Source organism: Rhinopithecus bieti, unplaced genomic scaffold (assembly GCF_001698545.2).
Source record: "Rhinopithecus bieti isolate Rb0 unplaced genomic scaffold, ASM169854v2 scaffold_21412, whole genome shotgun sequence".
NCBI classification, from domain to species: Eukaryota; Metazoa; Chordata; class Mammalia; order Primates; family Cercopithecidae; genus Rhinopithecus; species Rhinopithecus bieti.
Window position 1 is genome coordinate 112,200 of NW_016811643.1, and position 23,679 is coordinate 135,878.

At 40.3% G+C, this 23,679-nt stretch overlaps 1 protein-coding gene across 3 annotated transcripts in view; it reads left to right on the forward strand.

The window, feature by feature from the left end:
- The window catches only part of RAB6A (RAB6A, member RAS oncogene family), a 105,770-nt gene that overhangs the window by 38,855 nt on the left and 43,236 nt on the right, over positions 1–23,679 (forward strand). The window contains exons 3-5 of one of the 3 annotated variants that reach the window (XM_017894429.1): positions 7,844–7,897; positions 10,235–10,340; positions 12,762–12,873. In XM_017894429.1, the coding sequence (XP_017749918.1) occupies positions 7,844–7,897; positions 10,235–10,340; positions 12,762–12,873 (272 nt within the window). Of the gene's footprint in view, positions 1–7,843; positions 7,898–10,234; positions 10,341–10,406; positions 10,513–12,761; positions 12,874–23,679 lie in introns of all 3 variants that reach the window. The other 2 variants (XM_017894428.1, XM_017894430.1) reach the window with 2 other exon arrangements.

The window sequence follows — 23,679 nt, forward strand, 5'->3', positions numbered from 1 at the left end:
TTTTTTAGTAGAGACGGGGTTTCACCGTGTTCGCCAGGATGGTCTCGATCTCCTGACCTCATGATCCGCCCGTCTCGGCCTCCCAAAGTGCTGGGATTACAGGCTTGAGCCACCGCGCCCGGCTAGAAGGAAACTTCTAAATGGTAACGAGCATCCGTAAAAATGCCACATCTGATATACTTAATGATGAAAGGCTGAATGCTTTCTAAGATCAGGAACAAGTAAGGATGTCTGCCCTCACAACCTACACAGCTTCAGTACAAAAAATCAAAGAACAAACAAACTAAAAGGAATAAATTAGTAATCTTAAGAGCAAGTACTTTGAGGCACTCAGCACATTGTAAATCTTTTACCGTATTAACTCTTTGAAAAGATTTTTTTAGACAATCGGGGAGCATAGATTCAAATTGCCTTGTTAAATGAATTAACAAAAATTTTAAGTTAAAAAAAGAAAACAGGTTACTCTTAATCTACTTATCCATTTTATATGTATTATAATGTAGTTAGCATAAAAACTTGATTTCATTTCTCATTTATAGATTAAGGAAAAAAACTTGATTTCAATTGCTTTGTCTTTGTAATATAGCAAATGTTAATCTGATTAAGTCTGTCGTTAACTTCTGCGGTCTTGATTATCATCAAACCATTTTATTTTCAGAAAGCTTTTAGGGTAATCTTAAAATCTGAATCCTCTTAGTATGTATTTTCCACATTTGAAGTATTTATTTCAGGAATATGGCTTCTGAATTGAATCTTCCTGAAAAACAAACACATGGGCATTTCTTTTCTAGGAAAGCTATGTAATGAGCCTTAGAGTTGGAAGCACCTTTATTTATGTCTTAGTTCTACCATTTAGTAGTTGGATGGGTTTGGATCAGTTATTAAGTTTTTCAGAATCCGTATTTTCACATCCGTTAAGTGAGAATCATAATCCCTATGGATGGTGACTCCATTCTTTTTTTGGGGAAAAAAAAAAACTATTCTTTTTTTTGTTTGTTTTTAAGAGATGGAGTATTGCTTTGTTGCCTAGGCTGGAGCGCAGTGGCATGATCATAGTTCATTGCCACCTTGAATTCTTGAGCTAACGGGATTCTCCTGCCTCAGCCTCCTAAGTAGCTGGGACTACAGGTACACGCCACCACTCCCAGCTAATTAAGAAAAATTTTTATTGTGCAGATGGGTTTTTGCCATCTTGCCTAGGTCTTCATCCCAGGCTCAAGAGATCCTTCTGCCTCAGCCTCCCAAAGTGCTGGGATTACAGGGATGAGCCACCACGCCTGGCCACAAGCTCTGTTCTTTTGTGATTATTACCATTTACCATTGAGAACAACATTGATTGTTTTATTTCTTTCTTTGAATAGCACTTGTTTTCATAGTTCTCTTCTTCATTATAACCTGTCGGCATTTTAGACAACTATAATAGTCACTTAGGCAGTCTACTAGCCTCCTGTACTTTTCCATAATCTCAAACCTTCTCTAAAAATCATATATTCTTTTCTCAGACCACAATATTGTATCCTTCCAATTTTTTAATTCAGGTACTTTTACTATAATAGTTTCTATTCCAGTGGTTCACATCAAAACCTTCAACCCACTAATTCCTCCATGTTATTTTTATTTTAATTTTCTTCTATTTTTTTTTTTTTTTTTAAAGACAGGGTTTCATTCTGCCACCCAGGCTGGAGTGCAGTGGTGTGATCTTGGCTCACTGCAGCCTCCGTCCCCCCAGGCTCAAGTGATCCTCCCACCTCAGCCTCCTGAGTAGCTGGGACTACAGGTGTGCACCACTATGCCTTTTTGTTTTGTTTATTTTTCTTTGAGACGGAGTCTCACTCTGCCACCCGGGCTGGAGTGCAGTGGCACGATCTCGGCTCACTGCAAGCTCTGCCTCCCGGGTTCATGCCATTCTCCTGTCTCAGCTTCCAACGTAGCTGGGACAACAGGCACCCACCACCATGCCCGGCTAATTTTTTGTATTTTTAGTAGAGACAGGGTTTCACTGTGCTAGCCAGGATGGTCTCGATCTCCTGACCTTGTGATCCACCTGCCTCAGCCTCCCAAAGTGCTGGGATTATAGGCGTGAGCCACTGCGCCCGGACTTTTTTTTTTTCTTTTCGTTTCTTTTCTTTTCTTTTCTTTTCTTTTCTTTTCTTTTCTTTTCTTTTCTTTTCTTTTCTTTTCTTTTTGACATGGAGTCTTGCTCTGTCGCCCAGGCTAGAGTGTAGTGGCACAGTCTTGGCTTACTGCAACCTCTGCCTCCTGGGTTCAAGCGATTCTCCTGCCTCAGCCTCCCAAGTAGCTGGGACTACATGCGCATCACCACACCTGGCTAATTTTTGTATTTTTAGTAGAGATGGGGTTTCACCGTATTGGCCAGGCTGGTCTCAAACTCCTGACCTTGTGATCTGCCTACCTCGGCCTGGGATTACAGACGTGAGCCACCGTGCCCAGCCTTTTTTGTATTTTTAGTAGAGACAGGTTCTTGCCATGTTGACCAGACTGATGACAAACTCCTGAGCTCAAGCAATCTGGCTGCCTCGGACTCCTAAAGTGCTGGATGTATAGGCATGATCCACCACGCCCGGCCCTTCCATGTTGTTTGTAAATATCTGGTCCTGTGTCTTCTGTCTTACCTTTCTCCTTTTTTAGCTTAGACTTCATGGGAAATTCTTTAACTTTCTAGCCTCTTGATGTGGTTTGGCTATGTCCCCACCCAAATCTCATCTTGAATTGTAACTCCCATAATTCCCACATGTTGTGGGAGGGATCCAGTAGAAGATAATTGAATCATTGGGGGTGGTTTCCAGCATACTGTTCTCGTGGTAATGAATAAATCTCACAAGATCTGATGGTTTCATAAAAGGAAATCCTTTTCACTTGGCTCTCATTCTCTGTTGCTGCCTCCACGTAAGAACCTTTCACCTTCCACTGTGATTGGGAGGCCTCCTCAGCCATGTGGAACTGCAAGTCCATTAAACTTCCTTTTCTTTATAAATTACCCAGTCTCGGGTATGTCTTTATCAGCAGCGTGAAAACACACCAGTACACTTCTCTTTGGTTCAATCACATATGCCTGGCAAAATTCGCGTTATGAATCCAGTCATCTCATTTCTCCTCATTGGTTCTTAAATACATTAATGTTGCTAGTGTCAACTAGGTTATCAGTTTTACCAAGCACTCTTTGGAGTAACTATTTCATACTAACTCCATACTCCTCAAACTCGAACTTTACCACTTTTACCACTCTTCTTCGACCCTTACTTTGAAGACTTTGCTTCTTAAAGAAATGGGAAGTGGCCGGGCGCGGTGGCTCAAGCCTGTAATCCCAGCACTTTGGGAGGCCGAGACGGGCGGATCACGGGGTCAGGAGATCGAGACCATCCTGGCTAACACGGTGAAACCCCGTCTCTACTAAAAAATACAGAAAACTAGCCGGGCGAGGTGGCAGGCGCCTGTAGTCCCAGCTACTCGGGAGGCTGAGGCAGGAGAATGGCGTAAACCCGGGAGGCGGAGCTTGCAGTGAGCTGAGATCCGGCCACTGCACTCCAGCCTGGGCGACAGAGCGAAACTCCGTCTCAAAAAAAAAAAAAAACAAAGAAAGAAAGAAATGGGAAGTATAAGACAGGAATGCCCTTTTTTATTTTCTTACCACCTCGTCTGTGTACATGTAACAGTATTTTTACTAATCCTCTTTCATTCCAGTATACTGTAGTAAATGCCCTCTTCCTATCAAAAGCCAGTCCCTAACTGTGCTAAATCTTATCTTCTCTGGCGTTTTTCATTCTCAACACCTTCATTATTCTTTATTACCTGGAGTTTTTGTTATGTACCAGGCACTATTCTGCATCCTGGGTATATAGCATACTGCAGTGAACAAACATACCAACCTTACTCTCATGGAACTTCTAGTGGGGAGAAGTTGGATAATTAACAGTTAATCAAACAATTTATTAATCTAGTCAAAAGTGCTATAAAGAAATACATTTAGGAAAACATGATCTTAGCATGATAATGATTGTGGCCTTTGTAGTACTACCTAGCTGCGTAATTTGTAGGTCACAGTTTGCTATTTTCAGAGGAGGAAGAGAGAACTGTTCTTGACTTATATATTGTAAAATTTACTTTCAGTCAACTTTGTGATGTTGCCTATGTATATTAACAAATATACTTTGATGTTCAAATTAATATATTCTCAAGTGAATGTTTTTGTCATGGAAGAGAAAATGAAGTGTTCAGTGGGATATCTTTTTCTTTGCTTTTGAAATAACCTTTTGAAATGCTGTTGTTTTACATGCTTTACAGAGCTGTTCTTGAGTGTGAACTTTCTGCAGCCTATATGCAGTAATCCTATGTTAAGTCAGAGTGAATGAGAAATGCATAAGTGTTTATATGGAATTTGAGAAACAGTTCAATTTTTTCTTTAAAAACCTATTTGTTAGAAATATTTACTGTACAGGAATTGACATACATAAAGGTTTTGGTGTTTTATTTATGTAACTGAAAAAACCAAATTCATATATTGAAATGCAGGGTACTGGTTTACAGTATATAGATATGTGAGTAGGAGTGGTGAGAGTCATTTTCTTAGCCTTTATTGAGTATCCTATCTAAAAATATCGACACCATACCATAATTTCTATCGTCCTTTTCCTGGTTTTTTTCTCTTATGCTACTCTCTAACATACTATTTTACTTAATTAGCTTATTGTTTGTCTGTCTTAGCAGACTGTAACCTCTGTAAGGGCATAGATTCTTGTCTGCTTTTTATTCTTTTACCACAGGATTCTTAGCTCCTAATGATGTTGACTAGTAGGCAATCAATAAATATTTCTTTCTGCCAGGCGCAGTGGCTCACGGCTGTAATCCCAGCACTTTGGGAGGCCAAGGTGGGTGGATCACTTGAGGTCAGGAGTTCAAGACCAGCCTGGCCAACATATAGTGAAACCCCGTCTCTACTAAAAAATACAAATATTAGCTGGGTGTGGTGGTGCACATCTGTAGTCCCAGCTTCTTGGGAAGCTGAGGCAGGAGAATCGCTTGAACCTAGGAGGCGGAGGTTGCAGTGAGCCAAGATCACCACACTGCACTCCAGCCTGGGTGATAGAGCAAGAGTCTATCACTCAAAAAAATAAAAATAAAAATAAATAAATAAGTAAATAAATAAAATCTTTCTTCCCCCCCCCCCAGTATTAGGAAGGAATAGAGTTCAATAAATGTTTCTGATGAATATGGACAGGTTTACATGATTTTTAAATGTGCTAATTTGAGTAGAGACCAACTGCATGTTTGTTCATCACTCTGTCTCTAGTACCTTACACAGTATTTGCAAGTACATGCTTAATAAATATTTGATGAGCAAGCTGGGTGCATTGGCTCATGCCTGTAATCCCAGCATTTTGGGAGGCCGAGGTGGGGGGATCACTTGAGGCCAAGAGTTTGAGACCAATCTGGCCAACATGGCAAAACCCCGTCTCTACTAAAAATACAAAAATTTGGCCGAGCGCTGTGGCTCACGCCTATAATCCCAGCACTTTGAAAAGCCAAGGCGGGTGGATCAGGTCACGAGATCGAGACCATCCTGGTTAACATGGTGAAACCCCATCTCTACTAAATATACAAAAAATTAGCCAGGCATGGTGGCACGCGCCTGTAGTCCCAGCTACTTGGGAGGCTGAGGCAGGAGAATGACATGAACCCGGGAGGAGGAGCTTGCAGTGAGCCGAGATGGTGCTACTGCACTCCAGCCTGGGTGAGAGAGCAAGACTCTGTCTCAAAAAAAAAAAAAAAAAACAGGGCTTGGTGGTGAATGCCTGTAATCCCAGCTACTTGAGAGGCTGAGGCACTACAATTGCTCGAACCCAGGAGGCAGAAATTGCAGTGAGCTGAGATCACGCCATTGCACTCCAGCCTAGGCAGCTGAGCGAGACTGTCTCTAAATAAATAATGGATGAATGAATAAATGAGAACTAAATGAGGCAATGTGTATAAATTGGCACTTAGTAGATAATTAGTTTATATAATTTACTGTACCTTTCATTCTTGAATATATGTAAAAACATGTAAAGACTTAACAACATTACATTGGTTTGTCATATAAAGATATTATCTTTAGGTGGGGCGCAGTGGTTCATGCCTACAATCCCAGCATGTTGGAAGGCCAGGTGGGGAAGATCTCTTGAACCTAGGAGTTGCAGATTAGCCTAGACAACATGGCAAAACCCTGTCTGCAAAAAAATTCAGAAATTAGTGGGGCATGGTGGTATGCACCTGTAGTCCCAGCTACTTGAGAGGATCGCTTGGTTCAGAGGGTTGAGGCTGCACTGAGCCAAAATTACACCCCTGTATACCAGCTTGGGCAACAGAGTGTGAGACCTTGTCTCCAAAAAAAAAAAAAGAAAGAAAGAAAAACATTTTATTTAAATTTTATTTGCGGAAGCTTCAGAAAAGAATAAAATACTTAGGAACAAATTTAACAAACAGCATAAGACTATACAAAACACTGCCAGGAGAAATTAAAGGAGACACATGTATTAGTTTGTTCTCACGCTGCTAATAAAGAGATACCCGAGACTGTAATTTGTAAAGGAAAGAGGTTTAGTAGACTAATAGTTCTGCGTGGCTGGGGAGGCCTCAGGAAGCTTACAATCATGGCAGAAGGGGAAGCAAACATGTCTTTCTTCACATGGCAGCAACAAGGAGAAGCACAGAGCAAAGAGAGGGGAAATCCTCTTATAAAACCATCAGATCGCTTGAGAACTCAGCTATGACACACACAGAATTCTATTTTTCTGCCAGCAGAAATAAAATCCCCAACTGGATGGACCACTTTTCTGATCTAGTTTTTGATTGTTTTTTAGGAACTTAAAATTCTTAGTGATTCATATTTTAAATGCACAGACTCAACTAGTTTCTGTTTTAAGGAATATGGCACAAAGATATTTAGGGAAAAAGTATGTATGTACCCACACACACATACATAGTATATGTGCACACAAACGTTTATTAATGAGGTGATTAAACTTCTAAAATAGAGTCCATATCAACATCCTCTTTCTGGGGTCATTTGTCTTTCTTCCATTCTTTTTATTTATCTCCCCTAATTAATTTTGGACTCTTTTTTAACTTGTATACTTTTTTTTCCCTCTTTTTCCTAGTCTGCCTTCTTTCTATTCTCTTATTATTTCACCATTTTCTCTTGATAGGGAAAATAGCAGCCAGGCAATAGAATTTTACATGTGTTTTCACCACAGAAGGAACCTATCATTGTGTGGTACACAGTAAAACTTGTTTTCCTTACCTAATGACTTTTATTTTATATTGGAAAAATCATGTCTCTTATGGAAGGTTATGATATTTGTGAGTCTCTGGCTGTCTATGGCATCAGGACAGTTGACAAACCACTATGTAGGAGGTCATGACAGCAGATAGTTGTTTACATCAACAATATTTTATAAAACTGCTCTTGGGGCAGATACGCACCATTCTGAATGGGGAGCAATCAGATACTCAAACTAAAGTTCAAATACAAATACTTAAACCAAAGTTGCCATTATCTTATTATTTGTAAAATGAGAAAAATAGGATGAGAATAAGCTCCTTGGCAGGAATGTATAAAGATTAGAGATGATCATGTAAAAAGCTTAAAACAGTCTCTAATATTAAGCAAGTGCTGAATACGTGGAAAGTGTTATCACTGGAAGTTTTATTTGTCCTTAATTGGCTATGTTGTATTGGTTTGTTTATTCATTATTTCTTCCACAATTAATGAATCCCATTTGAATCCTAAACTGCTGGCCACCATTAAACAGTTATTATTTGTTAACTTCTTTGTTTTGTTTTACAGGCAACAATTGGCATTGACTTTTTATCAAAAACCATGTACTTGGAGGATCGAACAGTGAGTAATATTTTCAGTGTGCAATTTTCTGCAACATTCCAGGTTAGAAAACTGTGATCAAAATAATCAATGATTGTCACCATAAGAAGTACTTAGCAGAGTTACCAAAGATAGTTTACAGTTGTTGAGAAAAACTCTTATTACTGAGTGAGTAGTACTTGGCAGTTATCTTGATTTGGAAAAATGAAAACAAAGAACTTTACAGAGAATTAAAGGAGAATTTTATGAAGAAATTAAAGCTGCTAAAGACCTTCTAAATACCACTCTTGAGGCATTCAGTAAGATTTCAATTTGTGAACTTCAGTATTTTTTTGTCAGGATAGGATGCATGTCAAAGTGACTGACTAAAAAGAAATAATGTGAGCTGGGTACAGTGGCTCACACCTGTAATCCAAGCACTTTGGGAGGCTGGGGCAAGTGGATCACCTGAGGTCAGGAGTTTGAGACCAGCTTGGCCAACATGATGAAACCCCGTCTCGGTTAAAAATACAAAAAATTAGCCAGGTGTGGTGGCAGGCGCCTATAATCCCAGCTACTCGGGAGACTGAGGCAGGAGAATCACTTGAACCCAGGAGGCGGAGGTTGCAGTGAGCCGAGATTGTGCCATTGTACTGTAGCCTGGGCAACAAGAGTGAAACTCCGTTGGAGAAAAAAAAAGTAATGTGTATTTATTTGTTGGATTTCTGTCTTTCATCCTTTGGAATGTTTTCTTTAAATATAGTGTAAAATCTGTATTCTAGCCCACTACCCCTTGAAGAGATTCTTGTCACCTAAATAGTGAGTATCTTAAATGCAGTATTTTGAGACCTGCACCCAAAAACATTATTTTGTTTCCAGTGTTACTTCTTGTGTGTGTTTTTTTTTCCCTGAATATTCTCTTTTATGTTTTGATATATAGCATGTCATTTCTTAAAATTTGTAAGCAGCCGGGTGCAGTGGCTCACGCCTTTAATCCCAGCACTTTGGGAGGCCGAGGTGGGCGAATCACCTGAGGTCAGGAGTTCGAGACTAGCCTGGCCAACGTGGTGAAACCCCATCTCTTCTAAAAGTACAAAAATTAGCCGGGCGTGGTGGTGGGTGCCTGCAATCCTAGCTACTTGGAAGGCTGAGGCAGGAGAATCGTTTGAACCCAGGAGGCAGAGGTTGCAGTGAGCCGAGTTCGCACCACTGCACTCCAGCCTGAGCGACAAGAATGAGATTCTGTCTCAAAAAAAAAAAGAAAATTGAAAGCTTAGAAATGACTTTGTCATGATGCAAGAACTTGATGCTTGTTTTCAGGCCTTTCTTCCTGTAATATAGATATGAGATAGTACGTAAAGAAATTTTTATGTAGGGCTGCAAAAAGGTATTCCTCCTTTTTTTTTGTTTTTCTGAGACGGCGTCTCGCTCTGTTGCCCGGGCTGGAGTGCAATGTTGTGATCTCGGCTCACTGCAAGCTCCGCCTCCCGGGTTCAAGCCATTCTCCTGCCTCAGCCTCCCGGGTAGCTGGGACTACAGGCGCCTGCCACCACACCCAGCTCATTTTTATATTTTTAATAGAGATGGGGTTTCACCATGTTGGCCAGGATGGTCTCGATCTCTTGACCTCGTGATCCACCCGCCTCGGCCTCCCAAAGTGCTGGGATTACAGGCGTGAGCCACTGCGCCTGGCCCTCCTTTTTGTTACATTACACACACACACACGCTCGCGCCTGTAATATAGATATGAGATAGTAGATAAATTTTTATGTAGGGCTGCAAAAGGTCTTCCTTCTTTTTTTTTTTTTTTACATTACACACACACGCACATGTTCTGGGGAGAAATGTATGGGAGAAATACAAACACAGTAGTTAAAGACCCAGTTTTAAAGTATTCTAGACCCAATAGGAAAGAGACACATTTTAGCTTAAGAGAAGCTTTCAAAGAAGCATTAATTCCTTTACTCTGATAGCTTAGGCTGTTTCTTTCATTGACATTTACCTTAGTTTTTTTTTTGTTTTGTTTTGTTTTTTTTGTTCTGTTTAACCATCAGCAGTCTACTTTTGACCCCTGGAAGGCATAGGGATTGAAATAGGTTTTAGGTAGGGAAAAAGGGAAGCCATATTTCTGATTCTGTGAAACCTTTCCCGGTGGCATTTTCCAGTCATTTACCTTCGGAGTACGTAAAATTTTAATATTTCTCCCTTTTGAAAAAGGAGTTTTGTGTTATTTTTGTTCCTCACTCCCTGCAACCTCTTGCATGAGTCTTCTTTCTACTTCCTTCCCACCCTCTCCCTTTTAAAAAAACATTGTTTTTTTTTCTTTTTAGTATTAGTTTCGTTTTTTTTTTTTTTTATTTATTTTTTCCCATCTCACAGATCAGGCTTCAGCTGTGGGATACTGCGGGTCAGGAACGTTTCCGTAGCCTCATTCCCAGTTACATCCGTGATTCTGCTGCAGCTGTAGTAGTTTACGATATCACAAGTAGGTATATTGCAACGGGTTGACCTTTCTTATTTTTCTTGCTTGTTTGACTGATTTTGTTGTTAGGTACGATTGCAATTATGGGACACAGCAGGTCAAGAGCGGTTCAGGAGCTTGATTCCTAGCTACATTCGTGACTCCACTGTGGCAGTTGTTGTTTATGATATCACAAGTGAGTGGAGGGAATTATGCATTTCTAATCTTCTTTCAACCTTTAGCTTAGCTGCATGCATGTTCTTGTCTTGTGCTTGTTTTCCTTACTGGCATGTAAAAATAAGTTTTATCGTAGTAAACCACATATCAGCCAGGTCAGAAATATTTGCTTTGGTGTTTATACCAGTATGCTTTATATCTAACTGTGCCAGGTTTTTTGCCCCAGAAATTTTCTTTTGGGTCCAATTGTGAATCCTTTTCAAGGGTTTCTTAGTATCCTATTATTCCTAAACCATACCATAATTATAGTTGGAGGAATGTCTCCTTTTAATTTAATTTGATCTCAGATTTCTCTAAAATAAAATAATCTGCGTTTAAGTCTCTTGCCAAGTTTTCCAAAATTCTCCAAGCTTTCTATTGAGGCTATTACAAGCTTCTGCTAGCCAGCTTTTCTCTGCTTTCCCCTTCCAGCCATTCTCTCTCTATAGAGGAAGACAGAGAAAACATAATGTACAGTTTTCTATTAATCTTTTTTATTTGAATCATATTTTGGTTCTGTGACTGATTTATTTACTTTGTTGCTAACAAATTACACTTTCATTTCTCTCCAAGAAAAAAATTTTAAATAGGAGGTGAAACAACCAGTAGTCTTTTTCTTTTTTCTAAAGATTGAATAATGCCTGTGGCCTTTTAAGTGACTGTAAATTTTCCATGAAGCATTGGTGACTGACAGTAAAATGCTTTCTGATTGAAATTGCCTTTGTAAATTGGTTATAACATATATTAGGCAATATTAAACATTATTCCATATAGTGGTTCATAATTTATAGGAAAACCAGGGTCTTGAACTCCTGGGCTCAAGTGATCCTCCTGCCTCAGCCTTCCAAAGTGCTAGGATTAGGCCAGGCACAGTGGCTTACGCTGGAAATCCCCACATTTTGGGCGGCCAGGGCAGGTGGATCACCTGAGGTGAGGAGTTTGAGACCAGCCTGACCAACATGATGGAACTCCATCTCTACTGAAAATGCAAAATTAGCCAGATGTGGTGGCGCATGCCTGTAATCGCAGCTACTCGAGACACTGAGGGAGGAAAATCTCTTGAACCTGGGAGTCGGAGGTTTCAGTGAGCCGAGATCGTGCCTTTGCACTCCAGCCTGGGCAACAAGAGCAAAACTCCATCTCAGCAACAACAACAAAAACCAAAGTGCTAGGATTACAGGCATGAACCATTGTGCCCAACCCAGTATCTGGGACTTTGTTTTTAAATTTTAAAAAAATGTGTACCACATTACACAGTTGTATCTTGGGCTAAAAAACACTTACATAGACAAAGGAACTATTCATTTGGACTAATAAAACTGTTACTATATATTTTTGCATATCTCCTCAATCAGGAATCATATCTAATAATGAATAACTGTACTGGCAAAATTAAAAGATTGCATTCAAGGACTTCTTTTTTTGAAATAGGTGCTATATGCAGTCTTTCTTCTTTTGCACCTTTACTTTGGGTTGCTGTTTGTTTAAAAATAAAGAAGTATGTTCATATTGTGCATTGACACGTTTTGTAGCTTTAAAATGTTTGTGCTTACTTTAATCACAGCAAGTGAAACCTCGTGTTTTTTTAATCCACAAATGTGATTCAAATATTAGTATATTGTTTTCTTTAGCTGCTGTAATAAATGTTGAAGTACTCTACTTAGAATCCAACACTAGAAAAGATAAATTTTGTTACAAGCGTTTCTGGTGCATTAAACAAATAAATTTTAGGTTAAAGTGATCACAAACTGAGGAAGCTGTGCAAACAGTGGTATTGAAAGCTATTGAAAGGCTTTACAAATTTTCTGGATGTGTTGGGACTTACTGGCTGACATACTTTTGAAAATGCTTTCTTTGTTATGTTTGGTATGTGTAAGTGATAAAAAAAAGCATTGTGGCAATGTGACACCATATTATCTGCCGTAGCTGTCCTTATATTTAAAAAAGTTTTTTTTTTTTTTTAATTAAATACTACATTGCACTCACTTGGTCATGTTCAAAAAAATTTTTAACTACTCTAAAAGGAACCTTGAAGATTTTATTCTTGTAATTTGTTTAAATTGCTGACAGTTGTAATCAGATAAAATGGAGTTATGTTGCAGGCACATTAAAAGTGGGGTACTAATGTGCCAGCCCCCTTCCAACTTCCAGGGCTTTTTTGGAGGGAGGTGCCCACCACCTGGGGAGGCATTTTTCAGCAACACTAATCTGTTTACCCTCCTATACCAGATGTTAACTCATTCCAGCAAACTACAAAGTGGATTGATGATGTCAGAACAGAAAGAGGAAGTGATGTTATCATCATGCTAGTAGGAAATAAAACAGATCTTGCTGACAAGAGGTATGGAGTTATTTTATGTGTGTGTAATGTTTGATTTCTGTGTTATGCAGCCTTTTGTTTTTGTTCACTGAAAATTTGTTTTGAAAGGAGACATGCTTAATCCTTAAGTTTGTGTCCTCCCCTGCTTTTCTTTAGCATGGGAACCTCAAATATAAATGTAAATATTAAACATTATATTTTACAGTCCTTAAGGGAAAATGAATTTTATTTTGTTTAAGCTCACGTGTAAATAACTCTTGTGCAAGTTTGTTTAGACTTGAAGCCAGTAAATATTTTGCATTTTTGAGATCTTATAAGCATGAATATTGTTAAAGAGCAAACCATTTTGGAAAACCTTATCTTTAAAATTATTCATAAAGATTAAATGCACACTCTTTTCTTAGTAGTCTTCTTATAAACATTCATTATAATTCAGTGGTGTGGGTTTTTGTTTTTTGATTGTTTTCTAATTGTGTGGTTGAGCCAGATTGTGTAGTTGCACTGAATAGCTTGATTGTGATACCGTAGTCAAATGAGCAAAGCAATATTCAAGTCACAGGATCAAAACATATTAACATTCACTGTAGAACCCATGGCTTGAATATTTGCTTTCAGCATTCTTAAGCGATTTACTGCATACTCTTTCTGCTTTAAATAGTTTTGACCATACTACTTAATAGTAAGAGCTTTTACTGTTTATTATTTGTTTATTCATGAGATGGATATTGAAATTCGGGTAATGAACTTGTGATATTAATTCAAATGTTGTAAGGAAAGCCAGTGTTAAAAGACTTGTGGAGATGTGAAGCCCATTTCTGCCCATGGCACCTCAATTAGGATTGGTAGTACAGGCCAGGCGCAGTGGCTCACAACTGTCATCCCAGCACTTTGGGAGACCAAGGAGGGTGGATCACGAGGTCAGGAGTTCAAGACCAGCCTGGCCAAGATGGTGAAACCCTGTCTCTACTAAAAATACAAAATTAGGTGCTGTGGCAGGCACCTGTAATGCCAGCTATTCGGGAGGCTGAGGCAGGAGAATCACTTGAACCCGGGAGGCAGAGGTTGCAGTGAGCTGAAATCGTGCCACTGTACTCCAGCCTGGGCAACAGAGTGAGGCTCTGTCTCCAAAAAAAAAAAGAATTGGTAGTACAGTTGCAAAAAAAGTCTTTCCTAATTTAAAAGTAAATTCAAAGTGATTTCATCTTTTCTTTATAAAAATCTTTTTTGGATATGAATTGCTATGAAGGAAATTTTCACTATTTTATTTATCTTCACTCTAGAGACTTCGTAGGTACCTTTTTGGGGGGGGGGAGGGGGGGAAGTGGGGAGATGGAGTCTCACTCTGTCACCCAGGCTGGAATGCAGTGATACGATCTCAGCTCACTGCAACCTCCGCCTCACCAGGTTCAAGCAATTCTCCTGCCTCAGCCTCCTGAGTAGCTGGGATTACAGGCACCTGCCACTGCGTCCTGCAAATTTTTGTATTTTTAGTAGAGACGAGGTTTCACCACGTTGGCCAGGTTGGTCTTGAACTCCTGACCTTGATCCACCTGGCTCAGCCTCCCAAAGTACCCGGATTACAGGCGTGAGCCACCATGCCCTGCCGGTACCTTCATTTTACTTACTTATTTTTGAGTTGGAGTCTGGCATTGTCACCCGGGCTGGAGTGCAATGGCGCGATCTCGGCTCACTGCAGCCTCCGCCTCCCAGGTTCAAGCGATTCTCCTGCCTCAGCCTCCCGAGTAGCTGGGATTACTGGTGCCTGCCACCATGCCCGGCTAATTTTTTGTATTTTTAGTAGAGACGAGGTTTCACGCTGTTGGCCAGGTTGGTCTCGAACTCCTGACCTTGTGATCCACCTGCTTTGGCCTTCCAAAGTGTTGGGATTACGGGCGTGAGCCACCGCGCCTGGCCTCTTCATTTTTTTTTTTTTTTTTTTTTTTTTTGAGACGGAGTCTCGCTCTGCCGCCCAGGCTGGAGTGCAGTGGCGGGATCTCAGCTCACTGCAAGCTCCGCCTCCCGGGTTCACGCCATTCTCCTGCCTCAGCCTCCCAAGTAGCTGGGACTACAGGCGCCCGCCACCTCGCCCGGCTAGTTTTTTGTATTTTAGTAGAGACGGGGTTTCACCATGTTAGCCAGGATGGTCTCGATCTCCTGACCTCGTGATCCGCCCGTCTCGGCCTCCCAAAGTGCTGGGATTACAGGCTTGAGCCACCGCGCCCGGCCTCTCTTCATTTTTAAATAGAAAAATTGTGTATCTGAATTGTTTCCCTTTATAGCCAGAGTCATCTGAGGAGGATGCTTATAAGGATTAGTTTTGTTATTGCTTAATATTTCAGTTGAGTGCACATATGGTAGAAACTTATCAAATTATATATATACATGTGTGTGGTTTTTTTTTTGAAATGGAGTTTCGCTCTTGTCGCTCAGGCTGGAGTACAATCTTGGCTCATTCCAATCTCAGTCTCCTAGGCTCAAGCGATTCTCCTGCCTCAGCCTCCCAAGTAGCTGGAATTACAAGAGCTCGCCACCACACCTGGCTAATTTTTGTATTTTTTAGTAGTGACAGGGTTTCACCATGTTGGCCAGGATGGTCTCAAACTCCTAACCTCAGGTGATCCACCCACCTCGGCTTCCCAAAGTGTTGGGATTACAGGCATGAGCCACCACGCCCTACCTAAAACTGTAATAATTTTTCTTTAAGGTAACATTTGTCAGTTGCTTTGAAATTACCATCTTTCTTGGTAATCTTTACCAGACTATCATCTCTCAACTGTTCACATTTAAAACAATTAGAGCTTGTTCATTCTACCAAAATGATTTTCAAATGGGTAAAAGACTTAATTTTTTAAAGTATCTTTATATTTGACCTTTTATAAGCATGACATGAAATCCTGAAGCCATAAAGGGAAAGATTGATAAGTTTGAATACATAAAGAGCATATTCACCTATTAGATCGACCATGATTCAGAAGATTTAAATCCACAGTATTTCAAGAGTTTGAATAAACAGGAACTCTCATGCACTGAAAATGTAACTATAAACAATTTTGGGGGGAAACAATTGGATGATATTAGAATTTAAAAAAATGTTATTGAGCCGGTATCCCACAGATGGGCCCACAGAAATGTGAAAAGGTGACTATACAAGAATGTCTTTTGCAACATTATTTATAATACTGAAAAATTAAAAGCAATCTAGATATCCAGCAGCAGTAGACTGGAGATATAAATAGTATTTTGTAAGTGGAATACTTTGTAGCCATTAAAAAGAATGAGAGGAATTTACTGATGTTTTAACATATTTCTAACACACGAAGCTTAGAAAAGCACTTGATCAGTGTGTATAACACGATATCTTTTCTATTTTAAAAAAGATGGCAGGTTGGGCATGGTGACTCATGCCTGTAATCCCAGCACTTTGGGAGGTCAAAGTGGGCGGATCACTTGAGGTCAGGAGTTGGAGACCAGCCTGGCCAACATAGTGAAACCCCATCTCTACTAAAAATACAAAAGTTAGCCGGGTGTGGTGGTGTGTGCGTGTAATCCCAGCTACTCAGGAGGCTGAGGCAGGAGAATCGGTTGAATCTGGGAGGCGGAAGTTGCAGTGAGCTGAGATCTACGCCATTGCACTCCAGCCTGGGCGGCAGAGTGAGACTCCATCTCAAAAAAAAAAAAAAAAGATGATGATGGAGAGTAGTAGGCAATAAGGCAAACAAGCAAACAGATCAAATGAAGGCCAGATCATGTACAGCAAAGTGAGGGCTCACTCTTAATGAGATTAGAGGGTTTGAGTAGAGGAGTAACTTTTCATGGATCACTGTTCTATTAAAATTAAAGAGGTAGGCTGGCACGGTGGCTCGCGTCTATAATCCCAGCACTTTGGGAGGCAGAGGCGGGCAGATCACTTGAGGTCAGGAGTTCAAGACCAACCTGGCCAATATGGTGAAACCCCATCTCTGCTAAAAATACAAAAATTAGCCCGTCATGGTGGTGCGTGCCTGTAATCCCAGCTACTCAGGAGGCTGAGGCAGAAGAATTGCTTGAACCCAAGAGGCAGAGGTAGCAGTGAGTGGAGATTGCACCACTGTGCTCCAGCATGGGCAACAGAGTGAGACTCTGTCTCAAAAAAAAAAAAAGAATTTAAAGGGGTAATAATGGGAGTGAGAAGACTAGTGAGGAGGCTAATTCAGTCTGTCATCCAAGCAAGAAATTATGACTTGGACTAAGACAGTAATAGCTTATACAGTGATAAGTGGTTCAATTCAGATGTATTTTGAAGATAGAGCTATCAGGGTATACTTATGCAGTGGATGGATTACATACTGATGGGTGGAATGTGGAGTGTGAGTGGAGGAGCAGTTGGGGATGATACCTAGATTTTTGGCCTGGGTGACTGTTATTAACTTGAGATAAGAGCGACTGTCTAAAGAGCTGTTTTAGGAGAGAACACGACCTGAGTTTTGGTCATGTTAAGTTTAGAATGGCCATTAGAAATCTTAGTGAAGGTGTCAGATACGCAGTTGGATGATATGTGTCTGGGGTTCAGAGGAACAGTCCAGGGTAGATATATGTTTGGGAGTCATCAGCATATAGATGGTATTTAAAACCATGAGACTGTATGGGATCAGCAAGGGAGTAATTGTAGCTAGAGAAGAGGACCAAGGAGTACATTTTAGGGTATTTTTTATTTAAAACAGGGTCTTTCAGTCTTGGCACTATTGACATTTTGGGCCAGGTAATTCTTGTCCTCTGCATTTTAGGATATTTTAGGGTATTATAGGATATTTAGCAATATCCTTGGCTTCTTCCCAGTAGCCAGTAGGTTATGTATGTAGCACACACATAACCAGGTTGTGACAACCAGACTCTCTCCCCAGATTGCCCCTGGTTAAGATCCACTGACTGAGAAGTTAAGGAAGTAAAGAGGAACTGGTGAAACAAGTAAGAAGGAGAAATTGGCCACAAAAGTAGGAGGAAAACCAGGTGGATACAGTGTTCTGAAAGCCAAATGAAAATAAATGTTTTAAGGAGAAGACAGTTATTAACTATGCCAAATGCTCTTTAAGGTCAAACCAAATGAAGACTGAGAATTAACCCATTGGATTTAGAAGTTTGAAGGTTATTAATGTTGTTGACAGGTAGTCACACTGAAGTGGTGGGGTTGAAAATCTCACTACAGTAGGTTCAAGACAGAATGCCCCCTCACCTCTGAAGTTATAAGATAAGATGAACAAGATGACCCTATTTATATTAATAATAGTAAAAGAAAAATCTGGCCAGCGTGGTGGCTCACACCTCCCAACACTTTGGGAATCCGAGGCAGGCAGATCACTTGAGGCCAGGAGTTTGAGACCAGCCTGGGCCAACATAGAAAAACCCTGTCTCTACTAAAAATATAAAAATTAGCCAGGCAAGGTGGTACATGCCTGTAATCCCAGCTACTTGGGTGACTGAGACATGAGAATCACTTGACCCCAGGAGGTGGAAGTCAGTGATCTGAGATAGTGTCACTGCTCTCCAGCCTGGGTGAGAGAGTGAGACTGTCAAAAAAAAAAAAAGCCTCTATAATTAAAGCAATGTGGTCTTGCTGCATGAATAGTTACAGAAAAGTAAAACAGAGTAGAAAAGCTAGAAAGAACCGGGCATGGTGGCTCATGCCTATAATCCCAGCACTTTGGAAGGCCAAAGCAGGCAGATTACCTGAAGTCAAGAGTTCAAGACCAGCATGGCCAACATGGTGAAACCCCGTCTCTACTAAAAATACAAAAATTAGCTGGGCGTGGTGGCACGTGCCTGTAATCCCAGCTACTCGGGAGGCTGAGGCAGAAGAATTGCTTGAGCCTGGGAGGCAGAGGTTGCAGTGAGCTGAGATCATGCCACTGCACTCCAGCCTGGCTGACAGAGTGAGACTCTGTCTCAAAAAAAATAAAAAAGAAAGAAGGGGTAGAAACAGACCCGGTTTCATATAGAAAATAAGTATGAAAGTGGTACCTCAAATCACTGGAGGAAATGAACTATGTAATAAATTGATTGGAGTAACTGGTTAACTGTATAGAAAAAGATAAAATTGAATCAAGTTCTCATATTACACTAGGACAAATTCTGAAGGGATTAGAGATTTAATTGTGAAAATAAAATAAGGACTAACTGAATTCCGGTTCTTAATGATACTAATGCTATGACACAAAATAAGGGAAAATGTTAAGTTTGATTACATAAAACATTATAAACAAAGCAAATGGCAAACTAGGGAAAAGTATTTGTAAATCGTATCAAAAATGGCTAATATCCCAAATATATAAGAAACCTCTAAAAGTAGAGAAAAGATAAACATCACTATAGAAAAATTGACTAGAAATATGAACAGTTCACGGAGAAAGTAACATAGCTCTTAATTATCTGAAAAGAAGCTCAATCTTGCTGTTACTGAAGTACTGATTGAAACTACACTGAGAAATATTTTTGCCTCAGATTCAGACTGCCAGAATTCCAAGTTTGTTGAAATCCTCTGGTAGCAAGGCTATAAGGAAAACAGTTACTCTCATGAATTGCTGAGGCAATGCAGAATGGTAATACTCCTATGGAGGAGAGAGAGTTGCTTTTTGGCAATATCTAACATAGACGTTTAGCCTTTGACCTGGAAATCCCACTTCTAGGAATCTCCTCAAGATACATTGGTAAGAGTACAAAAAGACATATATACAAATCTATTTCCTATAGCATTATTTGTAATATCTAAAGACTGTAAACAACCCAGATGTCCACAAAAGGAAAATGGTTTGACAAACTTACAAACATTCTTTTAAAGGAGTACTAGACAGGTACAAAAAGGAATGAAGGACGTATATATTACTATGGAGTTAATCTCCAGGATATGACTAAGTGAAAAAATACAATACAAAAAAATTAGCTGGGTGAGGTGGCGGGCGCCTGTAGTCCCAGCTACTCAGGAGGCTGAGGCGGAAGAATGGTGTGAACCCGGGAGGCGGAGCTTGCAGTGAGCTGAGATCCGGCCACTGCACTCCAGCTTGGGGGCAGAGGGAGACTCTGTCTCAAAAAAAAAAAAAAAAAAAAAAAAAATACAAGGTGAAGTCATCTGTAACGTGGTACAGTTTACTTAAGAGAGAAATACAGTTGTATATACACATTACCCAAAACAAAATGAGGACTCTCCTGGGCTGCCATCCCAGCTGGACTGCTGCTGTGGAGCTCAGCATCAAATACTTTAGGAGAAGCTGCAGGAGGGACCTGGAGACAGAGCATGGTGGAGGTAGAGGATACAACCCTCACACCACTGTGCTGTATGTCCATCTTTCAAGTCCTGGTGGTGTCCACAGAGTTTGAAGGGAAGCCACTGCTTCAGAGATACCAAGTGGTAAATGTATGCGTAGTGGAAGTGCGCTCCTGTGCATCTATGCCTTTGAGCAGAAAGCCTTTGAGACCCAATTAGTGGGCCCATGAGTGGCCAAAATGAGGGACTGGGACCTGTGTAGCCATTAAACTATAAATAAGGGCCAAAAAGGAAAGATAAATCATAAGTTTAATGAAAATGGGCTGGGCATGGTGGCTTACTACCTCTATTCCCAAAGGAAGCTGAGGCAGAAGGATCATTTGAGGCCAGGAGTTCGAGGTTACAGTGAGCTACAATCCTGCCTGCACTCGTGTGCAACAGAGCAAGACCTTGTCTCAAAAAAAAAAAAAAAAAAAATTAATTTTTTACTTACTTTAAGTAAGACTTTACTTAAAGTCTTACTCTGTCGCCCAGGCTGGAGTGCAATAGCACAACCTCAGCTCACTGCAACCTCCGCCTCCTGGGTTCAAGTGATTCTCCTGCTTCAGCCTCCTGAGTAGCTGGGACTATAGGGATGCCTAGCTAATTTTCTTTTTTTTTCTTTTTTTTTTTTTTGAGACGGACTCTTGCTCTGTCACCCAGGCTGGAGTGCAATGGCGCAGTGTTGGCTCACTGCAAGCTCCACCTCCTGGGTTCGAGCCATTCTCCTGCCTTAGCCTCCTGAGTAGCTGGGTCTACAGGTGCCTGCCACAACGCCCAGCTAATTTTTTGTATTTTTAGTAGAGAAGAGGTTTCACCGTATTAGCCAGGATGGTCTCAATCTTCTGACCTTGTGATCCACCCGCCTCGGCCTCCCAAAGTGCTGGGATTACAGGCGTGAGCATCTGTTCCCAGCCATGCCCGGCTAATTTTCATATTTTTATTAGAGATGAGGTTTTACCATGTTGGCCAGGCTGGTCTTCAACTCTGACCTCAAATGATCCACCCACCTCACTGGGATTACAGGTGTGAGCCACCACACCCAGCTAGATCTTAACTTTTTAGTAAACATATTGGTGGTGATGCTGGATATTGTTATTTCAAAATGATTGTCTCTATTCTGCATAAAATAAATGAATACTTTGCTTAATGATTGTCTTGGGGAACTGGGATTTTGGACACGGGAGATGGAAATACAGATATAAGATTAATAAAGTTAAATATAAATAACAAATATAAGCATGAATTCATTACATTTTTTAGCATTTGAAAATTTTTAATATTTTCCCGCTCTGTCTACTGAAAGGGCTTAAACCAGGAGAAATGAGCCCACATTACCATATGTAAATACTGTTTCTTTCCAAAGGAACCAGGGCTACTTAAATGACAAATTTGGCATCTGGGACAGAAAATGTACACAATGGGGCTGGAACATCATGTCATACCATAAATCAAGGAAGTTATTAAAGACCATTGAGCCGGGCGTGGTGGCTCACGCCTGTAATCCCAGCACTTTGGGAGGCCGAGGCGGGCGGATCACAAGGTCAGGAGATCGAGACCATCCTGGCTAACAAGGTGAAACCCCGTCTCTACTAAAAATATAAAAAAGTAGCCAGGCGTGGTGGCGGGCGCCTGTAGTCCCAGCTACTCTGGAGGCTGAGGCAGGAGTATGGCGTGAGCCCGGGAGGTGGAGCTTGTGGTGAGCTGAGATCGTGCCACTGCACTCCAGCCTGGGTGACAGAGAGACTCTGTCTCAAAACAAAACAAAACAAAAAAAGACCATTGAGGTTATGTCAGATTCAGGAGAGCCAACTCAAAGAAGCTCTACTGGTCAAACTGTAGGAAAATTTGAAAATCAATAATTACTGTAAAATATGTTTAAATCCACAAGTAGTAATAATAATAATAATAATAATATAGTTAAGGAGAAAACTCATTGGTCACCTTTGGAACATGCCAGAGACTGACTCGAGCATTTATCCTCCTTTACTCTCCCTGCCTCCGTCACTCCTTCCCTCCTTAAGTACCTCAGGATAAGCGAATAATTGAGAAAGTTTATTTCTAAAGAAGTATTTAATTTGCTATAAAGGACATTGGAATAACTGGCAGTAAAGGACATTTAAAAGTGTTTTAGAAAATTTATATACATGGAGAGAATGAGAAGATAAAACAAGCAAATGTAAAATCTTAACAGTTGGAGTGTTATGTAAGAGAATGTTCTTGTTTTTAGGGAGTGGAGAATTCTAGAATAATAATTTCTTGTAGGCAAGAAGAGAATGGGATCTAATACATAGATGTAAGTTTTGAGAATAAGGACAATTCTTTCATAGTAATAGGACTAGAGGTAGAATATAAGGGCACATTTGCAAGTAGATGGAAGCTTGTGGAAGTTCTCTTCCATTGCTCAGTTTTCTGTGTTGTAGGAAGCAGGGTTTGTCAGCTGATAGTTTAACTAATTAGAACATTTGTATATTTATGGAATACTTACCTGTCAGCTTAGGCATTAGGAATACCAATATAAATGATATAATCTTGCACTTGAGAGTTCACAATTTCAGACACAATGTTAATTGTAATGCATCACAAAATACCCTGTAAAGGAAATATTAAAGTATTAATATTTTCTATCTAGAGGGTTTACCATACATGTGTTTGACTCATTTCACTTAGAGAAATCCACAAAATCGGCCAGGCACAGTGGCTCATGCCTCTAATCCCAGCATTTTGGTAGGCTGAGATGGGTGGATCACCTGAAGCCAGGAGTTCGAGACCAGCCTGGCCAACATGGTGAAACCCCGTCTCTACTAAAAATACAAAAATTAGCCAGGCATGGTGATAGGCACCTGTAATACCAGCTACCCAGGAGGCTGAGGCAGGAGAATCGCTTGAATCCAGGTGGTGGAGGTTGCAGTGAGCTGAGATCATGCCATTGCACTCCAGCCTGGGCAACAAGAGCAAAACTCTGTCTCAAAAAGAAGAAATCCACAAAATCTAACCTAAGGAAATGATTTACAGTGCACAGAATATCAAGCACAAATATTTAGGGCAAAAATTTTCATGGTAGTGTAAAATTGGAAAACAACTTGCATTCTGATAGTTTGGGAATGGTCACATAAATTCTAGGAGCAAATTGACAGAAATTGTCTAGCCATAAAAGTTATTTTACACTAAATAGGCTAAAAGCCTATGGTCTGATACTAAGGGAAAGAGGCAAGCTATTAAGCGTTTTTTGTTTTATTTTAGCTTTTCTTTTTTTGAGACAGGGTCTGTTGCCCAGACTGGAGTCCAGTGATGTGGTGGCCTAATAATGGTTCACTGCAGCCTCCACATTCCTGGACTCAGGCATCCTCAAGCTATTAAGTTTTTAAAAGTAAAAAAATTACAGGATGAGCCCAGTCAAGTGAAAGCAAATCAGTAACAAAAAGTCTTTTAAAAAAAAGTATACACACACAGAAACACACAAATTTCAAAAGTGTGGCCGATTAATGAATTTTCAAACTAATCTGACCTGTATAACCAGTCCTTATGTCAAGGAAAGTTATTTTCAGAGCTTT